The sequence below is a fragment of the Bombina bombina genome, chromosome 3 (assembly GCF_027579735.1).
Source record: "Bombina bombina isolate aBomBom1 chromosome 3, aBomBom1.pri, whole genome shotgun sequence".
NCBI lineage: Eukaryota > Metazoa > Chordata > Amphibia > Anura > Bombinatoridae > Bombina > Bombina bombina.
This window is the reverse complement of record NC_069501.1, coordinates 1255117686-1255133789: the sequence shown is the minus strand read 5'-3', so window position 1 is coordinate 1255133789 and position 16104 is coordinate 1255117686. Positions and strand designations below refer to the sequence as shown.

The following is a 16104-nucleotide window of genomic DNA, read 5'->3' as shown; positions in this document are numbered from 1 at the left end:
TAGAGGTTAATAGTGTAATTATGTAGATTACGTTGTGGGAGGTTGGCGGTTTAGGTGTAGATACTTTTATTAGGTAGTTTGCGATGATGTGAGGGTTGGCGGATTAGGGGTTAATAGTGTAATTAGATACTTTGCGTTGTGGGAGGTTGGCGGTTTAGGTGTTATTAGGTGTGGGGGTTGGCGGATTAGGGGTTAATAGGTAGTTTGCGATGTGGGGGGGTTGACGGTTTAGAGGTTAATACATTTTATTAGTTATTGCGGTGGGGGGATGGCGGATTAGGGGTGGATATTGCGCATGTGTTAGGTGTTAAGGCTTCCAGGGAGTTCCGGTACTTTCATTTTCAACGCAAGGCTTGCTGCGCCCTATGTGTGGCGAAGTGAAAAATTCTCGGCGCGTAAGTACTTGCGCTGAATATGGGATACAGACTACCAACGTTGGTTCTATGTTAGTTTATTGGAGTAAAAACAGCGGGCAATGGGTGAAATATACACGCCTATCTTGTATAAGACTCCATATATGTGATCGCTTGATCCGACTAAAAATAGGCGACGCCGGTTTTTGCGGCTTACGTCGCATATGTAATCTTGCCCATTAATTGTACGATTTTGTGTCATATTTTGTTTTCTGAAGTATCAGGGTTAAGCTTCAGTTTTCAGGACTGGAAAAGCCACAATTTTAATTCTTAAATTACAGAAAAAGGGGCAAAATAAATAATAAAATATATGACAAAGATGTTATTAGGCAGGCATAATTAAAGAGATAGACTACTCCATAATGTTTATTGTTTAAAAAGATAGATAATCCCTTTATTACCCATTCCCCAGTTTTGCATAACCAACACTGTTATATTAATAGACTTTTTACCTCTGTGATTACCTTGTATCTAAAGCCCTGCCCCCTTATCTAAGTTCTTTTGACTCTTTCAGTGCTGACTCATAAATAACTAATCGGGAGTGAGCACAATGTTATCTATATGGCACACATGAACTAGCAGTGGCCTTCAGCGGCTTATAAATCAGTTTCTGAGCCTACCTAGGTTTAGCTTTCAACAAAGAATACCAAGAGAACAAAAGGAATTTGATGCTAAAAGTACATTGAAAAGTTGTTTAAAATTGCATACCCTATAGGAGTCATGAAAGTTTAATTTTGACTGTCCCTTTAAGCATTTTATATTAAAATTTAAAAATGTCTACTGTCCCTTTACGGTAGATAGATAGATATAGGGAAAGATAGATATTAGATGGATAGATAGATGATAGAACTAGGGATATTTAGAGACAGACAAAGACAGACATACAGAGAGATAGACATACATATAGATAGACATAAATAGATAGAGGGATAGATATTAGATGGATAGATAGAAAGATCGATGATAGAACTAGGGATACCTAGAGACAGACAAACAGATATATAGACATAGATAGAGGGATAGATAGATATTAGATGGATAGATAGAAAGATAGTTAGATGATAGAACTAGGGATACTTAGAGACAGACAAAGACAGACATACAGAGAGATAGACATACATATAGACATAAATAGATAGAGGGATAGATAGATAGATATTAGATGGATAGATAGAAAGATAGATGATAGAACTAGGGATACTTAGAGACAGACAGTCAGAAACAGACAGATATAACTATGAATAGAAAGAAAGAAAAAAGAAAAGAAAGAAAAAAAAAAAAGAAAGACTGGAAAGATTATGTAAAACTAAGGAGCCATCAGTTAGATTGACTACAGCTCTCTGTGGCAGCCAAGGGGTTAAATGACTTATTGTCTAGGAAGGTGTAGCTAGAGCTTGACCTCTGGGCAGACTGCTGAGAGTACAGTACATGGGTGTGTATGTGAGGAGCTGACTGGCCCTTTAAGAGGCTGCTAGCAGGAAGTGTGAGCTAGCCCTGAGCTACACATTCTGCATGTGACAAGCAGGCACAGGACCCAGCTCACATAGGACCCAGCAGACACACGGCTGGAGCTGCACAAGAGGGAGCTGTGTTCAGAGAGCAGCTGGACAGAGGGAGGAGGAGGAGGGGGTGGAGAGACACAGAGTTTCCTCTTTTACAGAAACATCACTCTCAAAAGAAGGGACACAGCCATTGCCCCCCTCCTGCAGCATGGGACAGCCTGATACCCCCTGTCCGCCTCATGTACCCTATTGAGCAGGGGCTGGGGGTAGATGGGGTCCTGTACAAGTGCCCCAGCTCACTATTCCTACTGGGGGCCGTTTGCCATCTTAAAGTGCTGGGAACTGTGCTGGATTATTTGTTCCTGAACTCCTGTGAAAGAATCAACAACTGCTGGATCTTCTCTTGTGCTCTGTATTATAGGTTTCTGGGAATCAAAGGGTTACAGCTCCCCCCATGCTGGATCCCGAGATGAGTGTAGGGGGGATCCCTCCTGTAAGGAAGCTCTGAGCTCAGCAGGATTTCCTGGGGTAACTTCACTGAAGTAGGAGCCAGCCCCCCACATTCCTGCCACTTGGATTTCATGCTGGATATTTGGAACATCAAAGGGAAAATAATATACAGTTTATCTCAAGGCAGTTGTTTTAAGTTGAACATCGTGGGAATTTATAGCCTCTCATTTTTTTAGACATTTATCTTAAGTTTATGCTGATTCTTTGCTGGATAGAACAAAAAAATGCTGAGCTCAGGTTAATTTTCTAGATCTGAGACAAAGCTGTGTTTATTTTTTAAAACTTCTTGAAACACTTTGTAAACTTTCCTTTTTTTGGTCAAAATCTTTTTATTTAGCATTATTTATTGCCAAATCATCATTTGTATTGTTTGCTGTATGTGTAGTTATTATGGATTTTAAGATCTGCCCCATAAGGTTGCCCTGCTGAAGGAAGGTTCCTTTATGTATTTGGTGACATTGTTGCCAGCTGAAAATGGCATCAAGCTGTGGAGGGGCAATGGGATCTGTCAACAACATGGCATTACCTTGGTACCATCGAGACCTGAGCCGGGCGGCTGCTGAAGAACTTCTGGCTAAGGCTGGCAGAGATGGGAGCTTCTTGGTGAGGGACAGCGAGAGTGTGACAGGGGCCTATGCCCTGTGTGTCCTGTAAGTATCATTGTTACTGAATAGATGGCACCAACATATAGTGTGGCGCAGAAATGAAAATGTTATACTCATAATGTAGTAAGTAATGTACACAACAGCAGCTTATGGCAAACTAATATATCAGGGACACAAATGCTAACTAGTCTATAGACTGGAACAGGGGGGTCAAAGCTTAGATCCACATAACAGGGTCTGTTTTCTTTCACTGCTCACATGTGTAACATTACTGCTCTACCTCTTCCCGTCTGCAACACACTTTGTTTCACTTCTCTGGCGCTTTGTATTTCCTGCTGTGTCTGTGTAGGTCCAATGATTTCAGTATCTATGTGTATATGATTGTTGGGTTTAGTGATATATTTTGTTCAGCTATGTCTGTGCCTAGGGCAGCAGGGTTTAGAGGGCTAGTTCTGTGACATGATTTGTTCCCATAAATAAGTTCTGCAAATGGTTAATTTATTATATATCAGCGGCCCCCTGTTGTCTAGTGGGAGTGCATGACCCCTCCATGAGTCACTGGCTGTGAGGACTATATGGGACAAATGTGAGCTACGGGTATTGGGGATGGGGGGCATCAGATTTCCCAGTGCCTAGGGCAGCACAAAACTAAACACACAGCTGTTATGACACTAATAATTACACATTTAAAGTCTGTTTGGCACAACTTGGGCTTAATGTGCTTTTCCTTTGGACGTAATTGATGTTGGCCTGTGAGTATCACATCATTCTCCTCCCCTCCTGGTCTCACATCCTGCTGACCCTGCCCTGTTTACATTGTTACAGGACATCTTACCCAGTGACTACCCCAGCTTGTAAGGCCCACCCTGCCGCCTTCATATGAGATGGGAACTTCTCAGAACTAAAACTGCAGGAGACAAGTGTATGTCAGAGAAAAATAACTGCTACATTAATGAGATGTGGAAGTCATGATTCCAATAGAGAGTTCTCTTTTTTTTTTTTGTATCTTTGTAGAAGCACGAATGCATGAGAGCATACTGAGGTAGGCTCCAGAGTGTGCACGTCTTGAGCACTATGGGGTAGATTTATCAAGTGCTACCGCAGCCTTCGCCCTGCTACGACTGCAGGTTCTTACAAGAGAACCTGCAGCCAGGATATATCAAGCAGCAGTCATCAGACCACGGCTTCCTACCCTCTTCGTTTAGGTGGCAAGGCGAGCTGCGGAGCTGCGGCAGACGGGCGCGTATGTACACCCCTGTCTGCTGTAGCATGATAAATCAACCGCTATATGTAAACACACTTTTACATTGCTGCAAACACAGCAACTCCTGCACCTACCTCAGTATGTTGTTGTAGAAATGGAGTTTAGAAAACCAGGAAAACTTAAATAAGTAAATTGGAAAGATTTGTTGTTGATGCTTTTTTAAACTAGATTCTCTGTTATTAGTGCACAAAGCCTGTGTTACAGAAAGAGTAGTGGATATTTTATTATTATTAGGTATTTGTAGAGCGCCAGCAGGTTCCCCAAGTTAAAGGGATATAAAAGTCTGTTTCATTGTTGTAATGAAAAAACACTATACAATGGGTTAATAAATTGCAGTGTGATTTTTATAATATATCCAATTACTCAAAATGGTTATCACCACTCTCTTAATCAGATAAACCCACTCATTCGTGTGTCCTGATTATTAAAGTACATATCAGGGCACACTGTGCTTAGGGGGAGAATACTATTATATAATAATACAAGGGCCAAAGCCCACAGACATAGTGCTATATATTGCATTGGCTACTTCTGTGTTTCATGTTTAGATACTTTATCATATATACTCTGGTGCCGGATAAAGGGAACTGTTTGTGGTCTTTGGCTCACATTTCTTCTGTTATTGTTATCTGTCTGTCTATCATATATCTATCTATCATATATAACTAACACCGTTAGCCTCGATAAAAAAATCCTGTTTACTGTCCCTTTAAAGGGACATTAAAGTAAAAATTAAACTTTCATGATTCAGAGCATGCAGTTTTAAGTGACTTTCCAATTTTACTTCTATTATCAAATATTGCACATTCTTTTTATAAACACACTTTCTGAGTCACGTGCACAAGTTCACAGGGTATACTTTTCTAATCTGAGATTGGCTGATGGCTGCCACATGATACAGGGGACTGGCAAATGGGGGAAAAATAAATAATCTACTGTTTATTTTATATTCAGAGTATGTGCTGTTGCATTGTGTTTTTATTATGCACTTGTTCATTATGCAAGTCTACTGTATTTAGTGGTTATTAACATATCCGCTCGCTCATTGTCTGGAGGTGAATTCGCTTTCCCAGATCCATTTGCTGTCTTAGAATAAAAGCAGAATGGTCAAGTAAACAAGAAATGACGTGTTATTTCAACAGAGAAGCTATCACCAACATACTGTCTCACATCTTAAAAGGAAATTAGATAACAGATTACCAAAAGGGCATACAATGACTGTCCTTGAGATGTGCCACAGTAAATGATGAAGAACATTGATAGAGGCCGAATTATCAAAGGTCTTGCGGACCTGATCCGACAGTGCGGATCACGTCCGCAAGACCTCGCTGAATGCGGAGAGCAATACGCTCTCCGTATTCAGCATTCAATCAACCCGATCGTACTCGATTGGGTTGAATTCCGGCGATCTCTGTCTGCCTGCTCAGAGCAGGCGGACAGGGTTATGGAGCAGTGGTCTTTAGACCGCTGCTTCATAACTGCTGTTTCTGGCGAGTCTGAAGACTCGCCAGAAACACGAGCCCACAAGCTCTATACGGAGCTTGATAAATGACCTCATAGACTAAACTTTCCTGCACAACACAATTTTTTTTACCAAATTTTAATACAAAGGATATAAAAAATATCTATGTGGAACCTTTATGGTATATTGTACCGATAATATCCCTAGTAATATGTCAGCAGATCTTGATATATTATAGTAGACCTCATATGAGCTTCAGCTGAGGGTATTAAAGAATAGAACAATGCCCGTTTAGAAGTGATTATGACATTTGGGTTGTTAACGAAGAAACGAAGGTCCAGTCTGTAATGTACATTTCTGCAAAGAAGGTTGTATTCAAAACCTTTAGAGTTCTTTGGGCGTCTCCTCTGGGATTGTAAGGTGGCAATATCTGTTTTCGGTCGTCTCTTACAGTATGAGAAGTCCCTACGGTGTTGGTGGTGGTAGAGCTTATTGACACTAAAATTATTTTCTGTTTATTGTGTTGGTCAGAAAATAAACGATTCACAGGGTTGTAACGTTGGGCGTTATGTCCATTAGGATAAATTCCCTTCCATAAAGGCTGTTCACACGGCTCCTGGTGTTTGACTGAATCTTCTAGGAAGTGTCATGACCGGTATCTCAGTGGTAATAAGAGGTGTCACTTTTTCCTGTCAAATGGACTGTATATTAAATTAATTGGCATGTTGTCCATTAAAGAATGTAAGAGAGCTTCCAGCTGCCTAGATGAAGCAATGTCTATGCAACCCAGTTTCCTGGGAGGGAGAGATGTGGTTTTAGGATGAGCCACTGCCGTGTAGGCCCAGTATGTCCAATCTACCGCCCTTGATTCATGAGCACAGCAATCGTGATAAATGTTGTATCTTCATCATAGAATATTTCAGAAAAATATGTTTTCTGTTGTGCTTGCTGTAAATTTATTAATGATAACTGGTGGATTATCAAAGACTCCTCAGGAGATTGCAGAAATGAGACAGTTCAGGATCACTGCTAGGACACGCCTACTTTTTTCCTGTATTTTATATAAAATAATGGTTAAGGGGGGGAGTAAATTGCATTAAGGGTCAGAGTTTATTTCTCACAAATTCTTGTTTCGCTTATGTGTTGTGCACTATATGTCACAGATGAGCCGATGTCAGAATAAGCTATCCGTCAGAAAAAGCTGCACTGCACATGCGCTGTTTGATATCACTGCATTCCAAATCTGTATCACAAATATGTTTGAAATGCTGTGATCTCAGACCGCGCATGTGCAGTTATAGGGTAGCTTTTTCTGACGTTAGATAAATGCCTCAAACTATGCCTCTGTGACTGTTTGCTTACCCGCATGTGCAGTCACAGATGTAGCTGTTTATGATGGATATTAGAGGAAGAAATAGACTTTATTATGGGACGATAGAATGTAAAGGCAGAGATAACATATTGGCACACATACCTTTAAATCTTAATTCTTTACAGACCCGCACAAAATCTGAGCCAAAGTGCACGCGCATTGCGCAGTATTTTTTCAGGTGGGTAGCTTACTTAGATGTTGTGTGCTAATGTTACCTCTGCCTTTACATTCTGTTGTCCCACAATAAACTCTATTTTTGTTCTATTCTGAACCCCTTTTCTTTTTACTTAGCATAATGTCCCACTCTTTAGGCAGTTTGACGCGTTTCCCCACCTTCAGAAAAAGCTACCCTATAACTGCACATGCGCTGTCTGAGGTCACAGCATTCCAAACATATTTTTGATACAGATTTGGAATGCGGTGATGTCAAATAGAGCATGCGCAGTGCTAGGGTAGCTTTTTCTGAAGGGTAGCTTATTCTGACAGAACACTGGCATTTTAAAGACAGATCAGAGGTTGAGTAGTCAGGTTTAAAGGGATATAAAGGTCAAAATTTAAATGTGCATGTGTGTGTTTCAATTTTAAATAGAGACATTTTTGCAAAATGCTTCCATGAGCAAAAATGCTAATGTCTAATATGATCCTGGCTAAGTTTGTTTCACAGAGCAGTGTGTGAGAAGTTACATTTTCAGCTTGTGTGTGTACAAGCTTGGTGCATTATTGCCATGGTAACTAGGTGCACCGGGAAATTAGGGCACAGCAGTATTGCCAGAGGCGAGCAGAAGGGCTGTCTGATTTTAGCTACTTTTACTCTGTGCTGTTATGATATTAGCAAATATAACTTTAATATCTCAGTTCAGTTGTTCCCATAATATAGTTCAGAGCTAACATCAGACTGTCATGTCAGCCAGTGAATCTGGCTATTTAAAGGGACATTTTGGTCTAAATTTAAATGCACATAGATTAATTACATCTTTAAATAGAAACATATTTGTAATATACATGTGTTGGCAAAAATGCTTCTAATAAAAGTTATCACTGTTTTAGTGCTAACATTTTTCTGTGCATGTTAAAGGGACGGTCTAGTCCAAAATAAACTTTCATGATTCAGATAGGGCATGTAATTTTAAACAATTTTCCAATTTACTTTTATCACCAATTTTTCTTTGTTCTCCTTGTATTCTTAGTTGAAAGCTTAACCTAGGAGGTTCATATGCTAATTGCTTAGACCTTGAAGGCCGCCTCTTAAGAATGCATTTTAACAGGTTTTTCACCACTAGAGGGTGTTAGTTCATGTTTTTCATATAGATAACACTGTGCTCGTGCACGTGAAGTTACCTGTGAGCCATCACTGATTGGCTAAACTGCAAGTCTGTCAAAAGAACTGAAATAAAGGGGCAGTCTGTAGAGGCTTAGATACAAGATAATCACAGAGGTAAAAAGTATATAAATATAACTGTGTTGGTTATGCAAAACTAGAGAATGGGTAAACAAGAGATTATCTATCTTTTAAAACAATAACAATTCTGGTGTAAACTGTCCCTTTAAGCATAACTAGATATTCTCAGCGCAACCAGTATTTTAAATATTGCAGCTGCTCAGAGCACCAGAGGGGCTTGTATCATGTCAGCAATTAAAGGGACAGTCTACTCCAGAATTTGTATTGTTTAAAAAGATAGATAATCCCAGTATTAATCATTCCCCAGTTTTTAATAACCAACACTGTTATATTAATACACTTTTTACCTCTGTGTTTACTTTGTATCTAAGCCTCTTCAAACTGCCCTCTTATTTCAGTGCTTTTGACAGACTTGCATTTTAGCCAATCAGTGCTGACTCATAAGTTACTCCACCGGTGTGAGCACAGTGTAGAGCATGCAATTTTAAGCAACTTTCTAATTTACTCCTATTATCAATGTTTCTTCGTTCTCTTGCTATCTTTATATAAAAAAAGAAGGCATCTAAGCTTTTTTCTTGGTTCAGACTCTCTTTACAGCAGTTTTTGATTTGTGGATGGATTTATCCACCAATCAGCAAGGACAACCTAGGTTGTTCACCAAAAATGGACCGGCATCTAAACTTACATTATTGCATTTCAAATAAAGATTCCAAGAGAATGAAGAAAATTTGATAATAAGAGTAAATTAGAAAGTTGCTTAAAATGTCATGCTCTATCTGAATCATGAAAGAAAACATTTGGGTTCAGTGTCCCTTTAACATTACATGCCCTATCTGAGTCTTGAAAGTTTATTTTTGACTAGACTGTCCTTTTAACAAATTTAGTAATTGCCAGATGATACAAGCATGTATTCAGATAGAGAAAACAAGTTTAAACAACATTTCAATATACTTCTATTATCTAATTTGCTTCATTCTTTAGATATCCTGTTTAGAAGAAATAGCAATGCACATGGGTGAGCCAATCACATGAGGCATCTGTGTGCAGCCACCAATCAGCAGCTTCTAAGCCTATCTAGATATGCTTTTCAGCAAAGGATAACAGGAAAATGAAGTAATTTAGATAATAGAAGTACATTAGAAGGTTGTTTAAAAATGCATTCTCTTTCTAAATCATGAAAGAAAAAATGTGTGCTTCATGTCCCTTTAAATACACCTTTGACACAGCTATCGTTTTTACTAGAAGCATTTTTGCTACAACATTTATTTGACAAAAATGCTTCTATTCAAAACTGAAATGCAACCATGTGCATTTACATTTTTGCTGAAATGTCCCGTATTGGAAAACCCCTAGCTCTGCTGTATTAAGTACATATACATAAGCACTGAAAACACACCAAGGCCTTTCTCACTTGTAGGTGCTTTAGCTGCAAAATGTGTAATTAATGTATATTGCATCGTTACCAACATGTAATTTATTTAACTAGTTCACTTTGTTTTTGTGTACATTGTCCCTTTAAGATTATTATTCTCCAAGGGATTAGGGATTTTATATACTTGACAATAAACTAAATACCAGTATGTACAACAGCTTTTATTGGGAGTGCGGCAGAAGCTGTATTTTGTACCTGCACTGTGGCATTACCCCTGGGGAGGCCAAACTTCTATTAAGATCTTGGATGCAAGAGGTAAAAATGGGCAAAGAATTTGGCACATTCATTAAAAAATGTTGTCTTTCTTCTAAATTAAAGGGCTAGGAAAGTCAAAATTAAACTTGCATGATTTGGATAGTGCGTGTCATTTCAATACACTTTTAAATTCACTTATTTTTTTCAAATGTGCTTTGTTCTCTTATTGAAAAAGAATACGCACATATTATCTTACACGAGTGGGAGCTGGCTGCTGATTGGGGCCTGCACACATTTGTCTCTTGTGATTGGCTAACTAGATGTATTCAGCTAAATGTAGCCACTAATCAGCAAGCGCTACTTAGTTACTGAACCAAAAATGGGCTTGGCTCCTAAGCTTACATTCCTGTTTTACAAATAAAGATACCAAGATAATGAAGAAAAAATTATAATAGGAGTAAATAAGAAAGTTGCTTAAAATTCCACGCTCTATCTAAATCATGAAAAAAATAGTTTGGGTTTCATATCCCTTTAATATGTCAGCTGCAGAAATGGTTTACTAGAGGATACCAGCGTATGTTGGCACCTCACTAGCACTTCTGCTAAAAATGAAGGGAAGATCTCTACAGTGCAGCTGACGCATTTCAGAACCATACATTCGAGAATCCTCCCACACATTCAAATAGCTGCCCACAGCAGGACCTGAGTTTGTTGGGAAGTTGCCTGTTTCATACAAAATGTTTTGTTCCACTAAATATGACCCCTTTGGAAATATTGTTTTGTCTTCTATGGCTTCTGCTTGGCTCAGAGATACAGGCAAGAAACGTGATTACAGTGCACAGAAGCGCTAACTGCCTGAAACAAAGGAGATTAAATGCTGACGCCATTACTTTCACTTTACAACAATAAGGGTTTGCACACCGCCACTACCCAAAGGAACACAAACGCGTTTTATCTGCGCTCCAAACAGACTCTTATATGTAACATATTTATTGTGACACACCAATGAGAATCAGATCTCTATTTCAGACTAATAACTATTTGTCCCTAGGTTTAACCATTTCATCATGCTTCTAGATATACAGCCATCTTAAAGGGATAGAAAGGTCACAATTTAAATGTGCATTTTAGTTTAAAATAGAATAGTTTTTTTTTTTTGCAATATGCCTCCATTACCAAAAAATGCTTCAAAGAATAATTATTACTGTTTTTAGTGGTATACGCACATGTGCTGTGAGGGCCCATGCACCAGAATTCATACACCACACCTTCTTAGATAGTTAGCGGGGACTTGTATGACACAAATTAAAGGGATATGAAACCCACATGTTTTCTTTTGTGATTCAGATAGATCATATCATTTTTAAAAAGTTTCCAATTTACTTCTATTAACAAATCTGCTTTGTTCCCACGTGTTGAAGAAATACCTAGGTAGGCTGGAGCACTACATGGTAGGAAATAGTGCTGCCCTTTAGTGTTCTTGCAAATGGATAACATTCTTGCAACACTGCTGCCATATACTGCTCCAGAATTGGGCCGGCTCCTAAGCATACATCCCTGCATTCAACAAAAGATACTAAGTGAATGAAAAAAATATGATAATAGAACTCAATTAGAATGTTGTTTAAAATCGCATGATCTGTCTGAATCATGAAAGAAAAATGTTGGGTTTCATATCCCTTTAAGTCTTCACAAACACCACCGCCAGCTTTCTGAGCTTTGATACTTGTGCACGGGTCCTCACAGCATATGTGCGTATGCCACTGAAAAATAATAATTTTTACTAGAAGCATTTTTGCTATTGAAAGTATTTTGCAAAATGTTTCTACTTAAAATAGAAATGTACCCATGCGCGTTTCACTGTTCATCTTTTTATCCCTTTAACTAGACTTCAGCACATAATACTGCTTTTGGTTGTTCTGGGGGTATTAAGGTGTATTTTTATAAGATTTTATTAACATCTAAAGTCAGACATTTGGTTTACTTCCTGTAGAGAATATAATGATCTACATCATTGTTTGCCAAAGTATGTTAAGAAGCCTTTAGGCAATTGTTCTCTAGAGTGTTTTGTTTGTGTTTGTTGCAAATAAAGCTGGTTCAGGTGTGTCATGGTCACCAGGGCACTGTGATGTGTAACATGACCTCAGAGGGACTGACATCTGTGTTGTCCTCTTCACTGTGTCATTGTCATCTCTGCTGCCTCTGCATATCCTGTACTGTGTGTGCTGATCTGTACAGTGCTCTGCACCTCCTTGTATTGCCCACTGCATATCCTTGTACTGTGTGTGCTGATCTGTACAGCTCTGTGCACCTCCTTGTATTGCCCCTGCATATCCTTGTACTGTGTGTGCTGATCTGTACAGCGCTCTGCACCTCCTAGTATTGCCCCTGCATATCCTTGTACTGTGTGTGCTGATCTGTACAGCTCTGTGCACCTCCTTGTATTGCCCCTGCATATCCTTGTACTGTGTGTGCTGATCTGTACAGCTCTGTGCACCTCCTTGTATTGCCCCTGCATATCCTTGTACTGTGTGTGCTGATCTGTACAGCTCTCTGCACCTCCTTGTATTGCCCCTGCATATCCTTGTACTGTGTGTGCTGATCTGTACAGCGCTCTGCACCTCCTTGTATTGCCCCTGCATATCCTTGTGCTGATCTGTACAGCTCTGTGCACCTCCTTGTATTGCCCCTGCATATCCTTGTACTGTGTGTGCTGATCTGTACAGCTCTGTGCACCTCCTTGTATTGCCCTTGCATATCCTTGTACTGTGTGTGCTGATCTGTACAGCGCTCTGCACCTCCTTGTATTGCCCCTGCATATCCTTGTACTGTGTGTGCTGATCTGTACAGCTCTCTGCACCTCCTTGTATTGCCCCTGCATATCCTTGTACTGTGTGTGCTGATCTGTACAGCTCTCTGCATCTCCTTGTATTGCCCCTGCATATCCTTGTACTGTGTGTGCTAATCTGTACAGCTCTCTGCACCTCCTTGTATTGCCCCTGCATATTCTAGTACTGTGTGTGCTGATCTGTACAGCTCTCTGCACCTCCTTGTATTGCCCCTGCATATCCTTGTACTGTGTGTGCTGATCTGTACAGCTCTCTGCACCTCCTTGTATTGCCCCTGCATATCCCTGTACTGTGTGTGCTGATCTGTATAGCGCTGTGCACCTCCTTGTATTGCCCCTGCATATCCTTGTACTGTGTGTGCTGATCTGTACAGCTCTCTGCACCTCCTTGTATTGCCCCTGCATATCCTTGTACTGTGTGTGCTGATCTGTACAGCTCTCTGCACCTCCTTGTATTGCCCACTGCATATCCTTGTACTGTGTGTGCTGATCTGTACAGCTCTGTGCACCTCCTTGTATTGCCCACTGCATATCCTTGTACTGTGTGTGCTGATCTGTACAGCTCTGTGCACCTCCTTGTATTGCCCACTGCATATCCTTGTACTGTGTGTGCTGATCTGTACAGCTCTGTGCACCTCCTTATATTGCCCCTGCATATTCTTGTACTGTGTGTGCTGATCTGTACAGCTCTGTGCACCTCCTTGTATTGCCCACTGCATATCCTTGTACTGTGTGTGCTGATCTGTGCACCTCCTTATATTGCCCCTGCATATCCTTGTACTGTGTGTGCTGATCTGTGCACCTCCTTATATTGCCCCTGCATATTCTTGTACTGTGTGTGCTGATCTGTACAGCTCTGTGCACCTCCTTGTATTGCCCACTGCATATCCTTGTACTGTGTGTGCTGATCTGTACAGCGCTCTGCACCTCCTTGTATTGCCCCTGCATATCCTTGTACTGTGTGTGCTGATCTGTACAGCTCTGTGCACCTCCTTATATTGCCCCTGCATATTCTTGTACTGTGTGTGCTGATCTGTACAGCTCTTTGCACCTCCTTGTATTGCCCACTGCACACCTCATATTGCCAACTCTATACTGTATGTCATGACACTGCCATCTTTACTGTCCCCACTTTCCATCTGTACTGATCCCTTGCACAGAGAGAGATATTGTAGTTATCAGATGTTTTGTTGTAGTGTCAATTTGAACCTTTCTGTGATTATAATATCACCAGATTAGAAAGAAGACAAAATGTTCCCAAGTTTCTACTCTGTTTACAAAACAAATAATCTACGTGTGCGCCCTGACCCTGGCCCGTCTACTCACAGAGCTGCGTTTATCCTTTATGTGCAAAACACCATGTTCTATAGTGTTGTTAATGTAGCACTGACATGCACTGCAGTATCGGTGCTGAGCTGTGATATTAATGTAGCACTGACATGCACTGCAGTATCGGTGCTGAGCTGTGATATTAATGTAGCACTGACATGCACTGCAGTCAGTGCTGAGCTGTGATATTAATGTAGCACTGACATGCACTGCAGTATCGGTGCTGAACTGTCATATTAAGGTAGCACTGACATGCACTGCAGTATCGGTGCTGAGCTGTGATATTAATGTAGCACTGACATGCACTGCAGTATCGGTGCTGAACTGTCATATTAAGGTAGCACTGACATGCACTGCAGTATCGGTGCTGAGCTGTGATATTAATGTAGCACTGACATGCACTGCAGTATCGGTGCTGAGCTGTGATATTAATGTAGCACTGACATGCACTGCAGTATCGGTGATGAGCTGTGATATTAATGTAGCACTGACATGCACTGCAGTATCGGTGCTGAGCTGTGATATTAATGTAGCACTGACATGCACTGCAGTATCGGTGCTGAGCTGTGATATTAATGTAGCACTGACATGCACTGCAGTATCGGTGCTGAGCTGTGATATTAATGTAGCACTGACATGCACTGCAGTATCGGTGCTGAGCTGTGATATTAATGTAGCACTGACATGCACTGCAGTATCGGTGCTGAGCTGTGTTATTAATGTAGCACTGACATGCACTGTAGTATCGGTGCTGAGCTGTGATATTAATGTAGCACTGACATGCACTGCAGTATCGGTGCTGAGCTGTGATATTAATGTAGCACTGACATGCACTGCAGTATCGGTGCTGAGCTGTGATATTAATGTAGCACTGACATGCACTGCAGTATCGGTGCTGAGCTGTGATATTAATGTAGCACTGACATGCACTGCAGTATCGGTGCTGAGCTGTGATATTAATGTAGCACTGACATGCACTGCAGTATCGGTGCTGAGCTGTGATATTAATGTAGCACTGACATGCACTGCAGTATCGGTGCTGAGCTGTGATATTAATGTAGCACTGACATGCACTGTAGTATCGGTGCTGAGCTGTGATATTAATGTAGCACTGACATGCACTGCAGTATCGGTGCTGAGCTGTGATATTAATGTAGCACTGACATGCACTGCAGTATCGGTGCTGAACTGTCATATTAAGGTAGCACTGACATGCACTGCAGTATCGGTGCTGAGCTGTGATATTAATGTAGCACTGACATGCACTGCAGTATCGGTGCTGAGCTGTGATATTAATGTAGCACTGACATGCACTGAAGTATCGGTGCTGAGCTGTGATATTAATGTAGCACTGACATGCACTGCAGTATCGGTGCTGAGCTGTGATATTAATGTAGCACTGACATGCACTGCAGTATCGGTGCTGAGCTGTGATATTAATGTAGCACTGACATGCACTGTAGTATCGGCTTTACACAGACGAGTTCTGAGCTGCAATATTGCTGTAGTACCTGGTGCTAAACTGCTGTACATAGTGCAGTGCTGGGCTGTGATATTATTATTATTATCGGTTATTTGTAGAATGCCAACATGTGATATTACTGTAGTACCTGGTGCTAAACTGCTGTATTAAGCAGTGCTGGGCTGTGATATTACTGTAGTACGTGGTGCTAAACTGCTGTACATAGCGCAGTGCTGGGCTGTGATATTACTGTTGTACCTGGTGCTAAACTGCTGTACATAGCGCAGTGCTGGGCTGTGATATTACTGTAG

General features: G+C 40.6%; 1 protein-coding gene across 1 annotated transcript in view; it reads left to right on the top strand.

The window, feature by feature from the left end:
- Nucleotides 1-1989: 1989 nt before the first annotated feature.
- INPPL1 (inositol polyphosphate phosphatase like 1) overlaps nucleotides 1990-16104 on the top strand; it is a gene marked incomplete in the record, with an annotated part of 449643 nt that continues 435528 nt past the window's right edge. Inside the window, 1 exon segment of the mRNA XM_053708786.1 lies at nucleotides 1990-3075. Coding sequence (XP_053564761.1) covers nucleotides 2900-3075 — 176 coding nt within the window.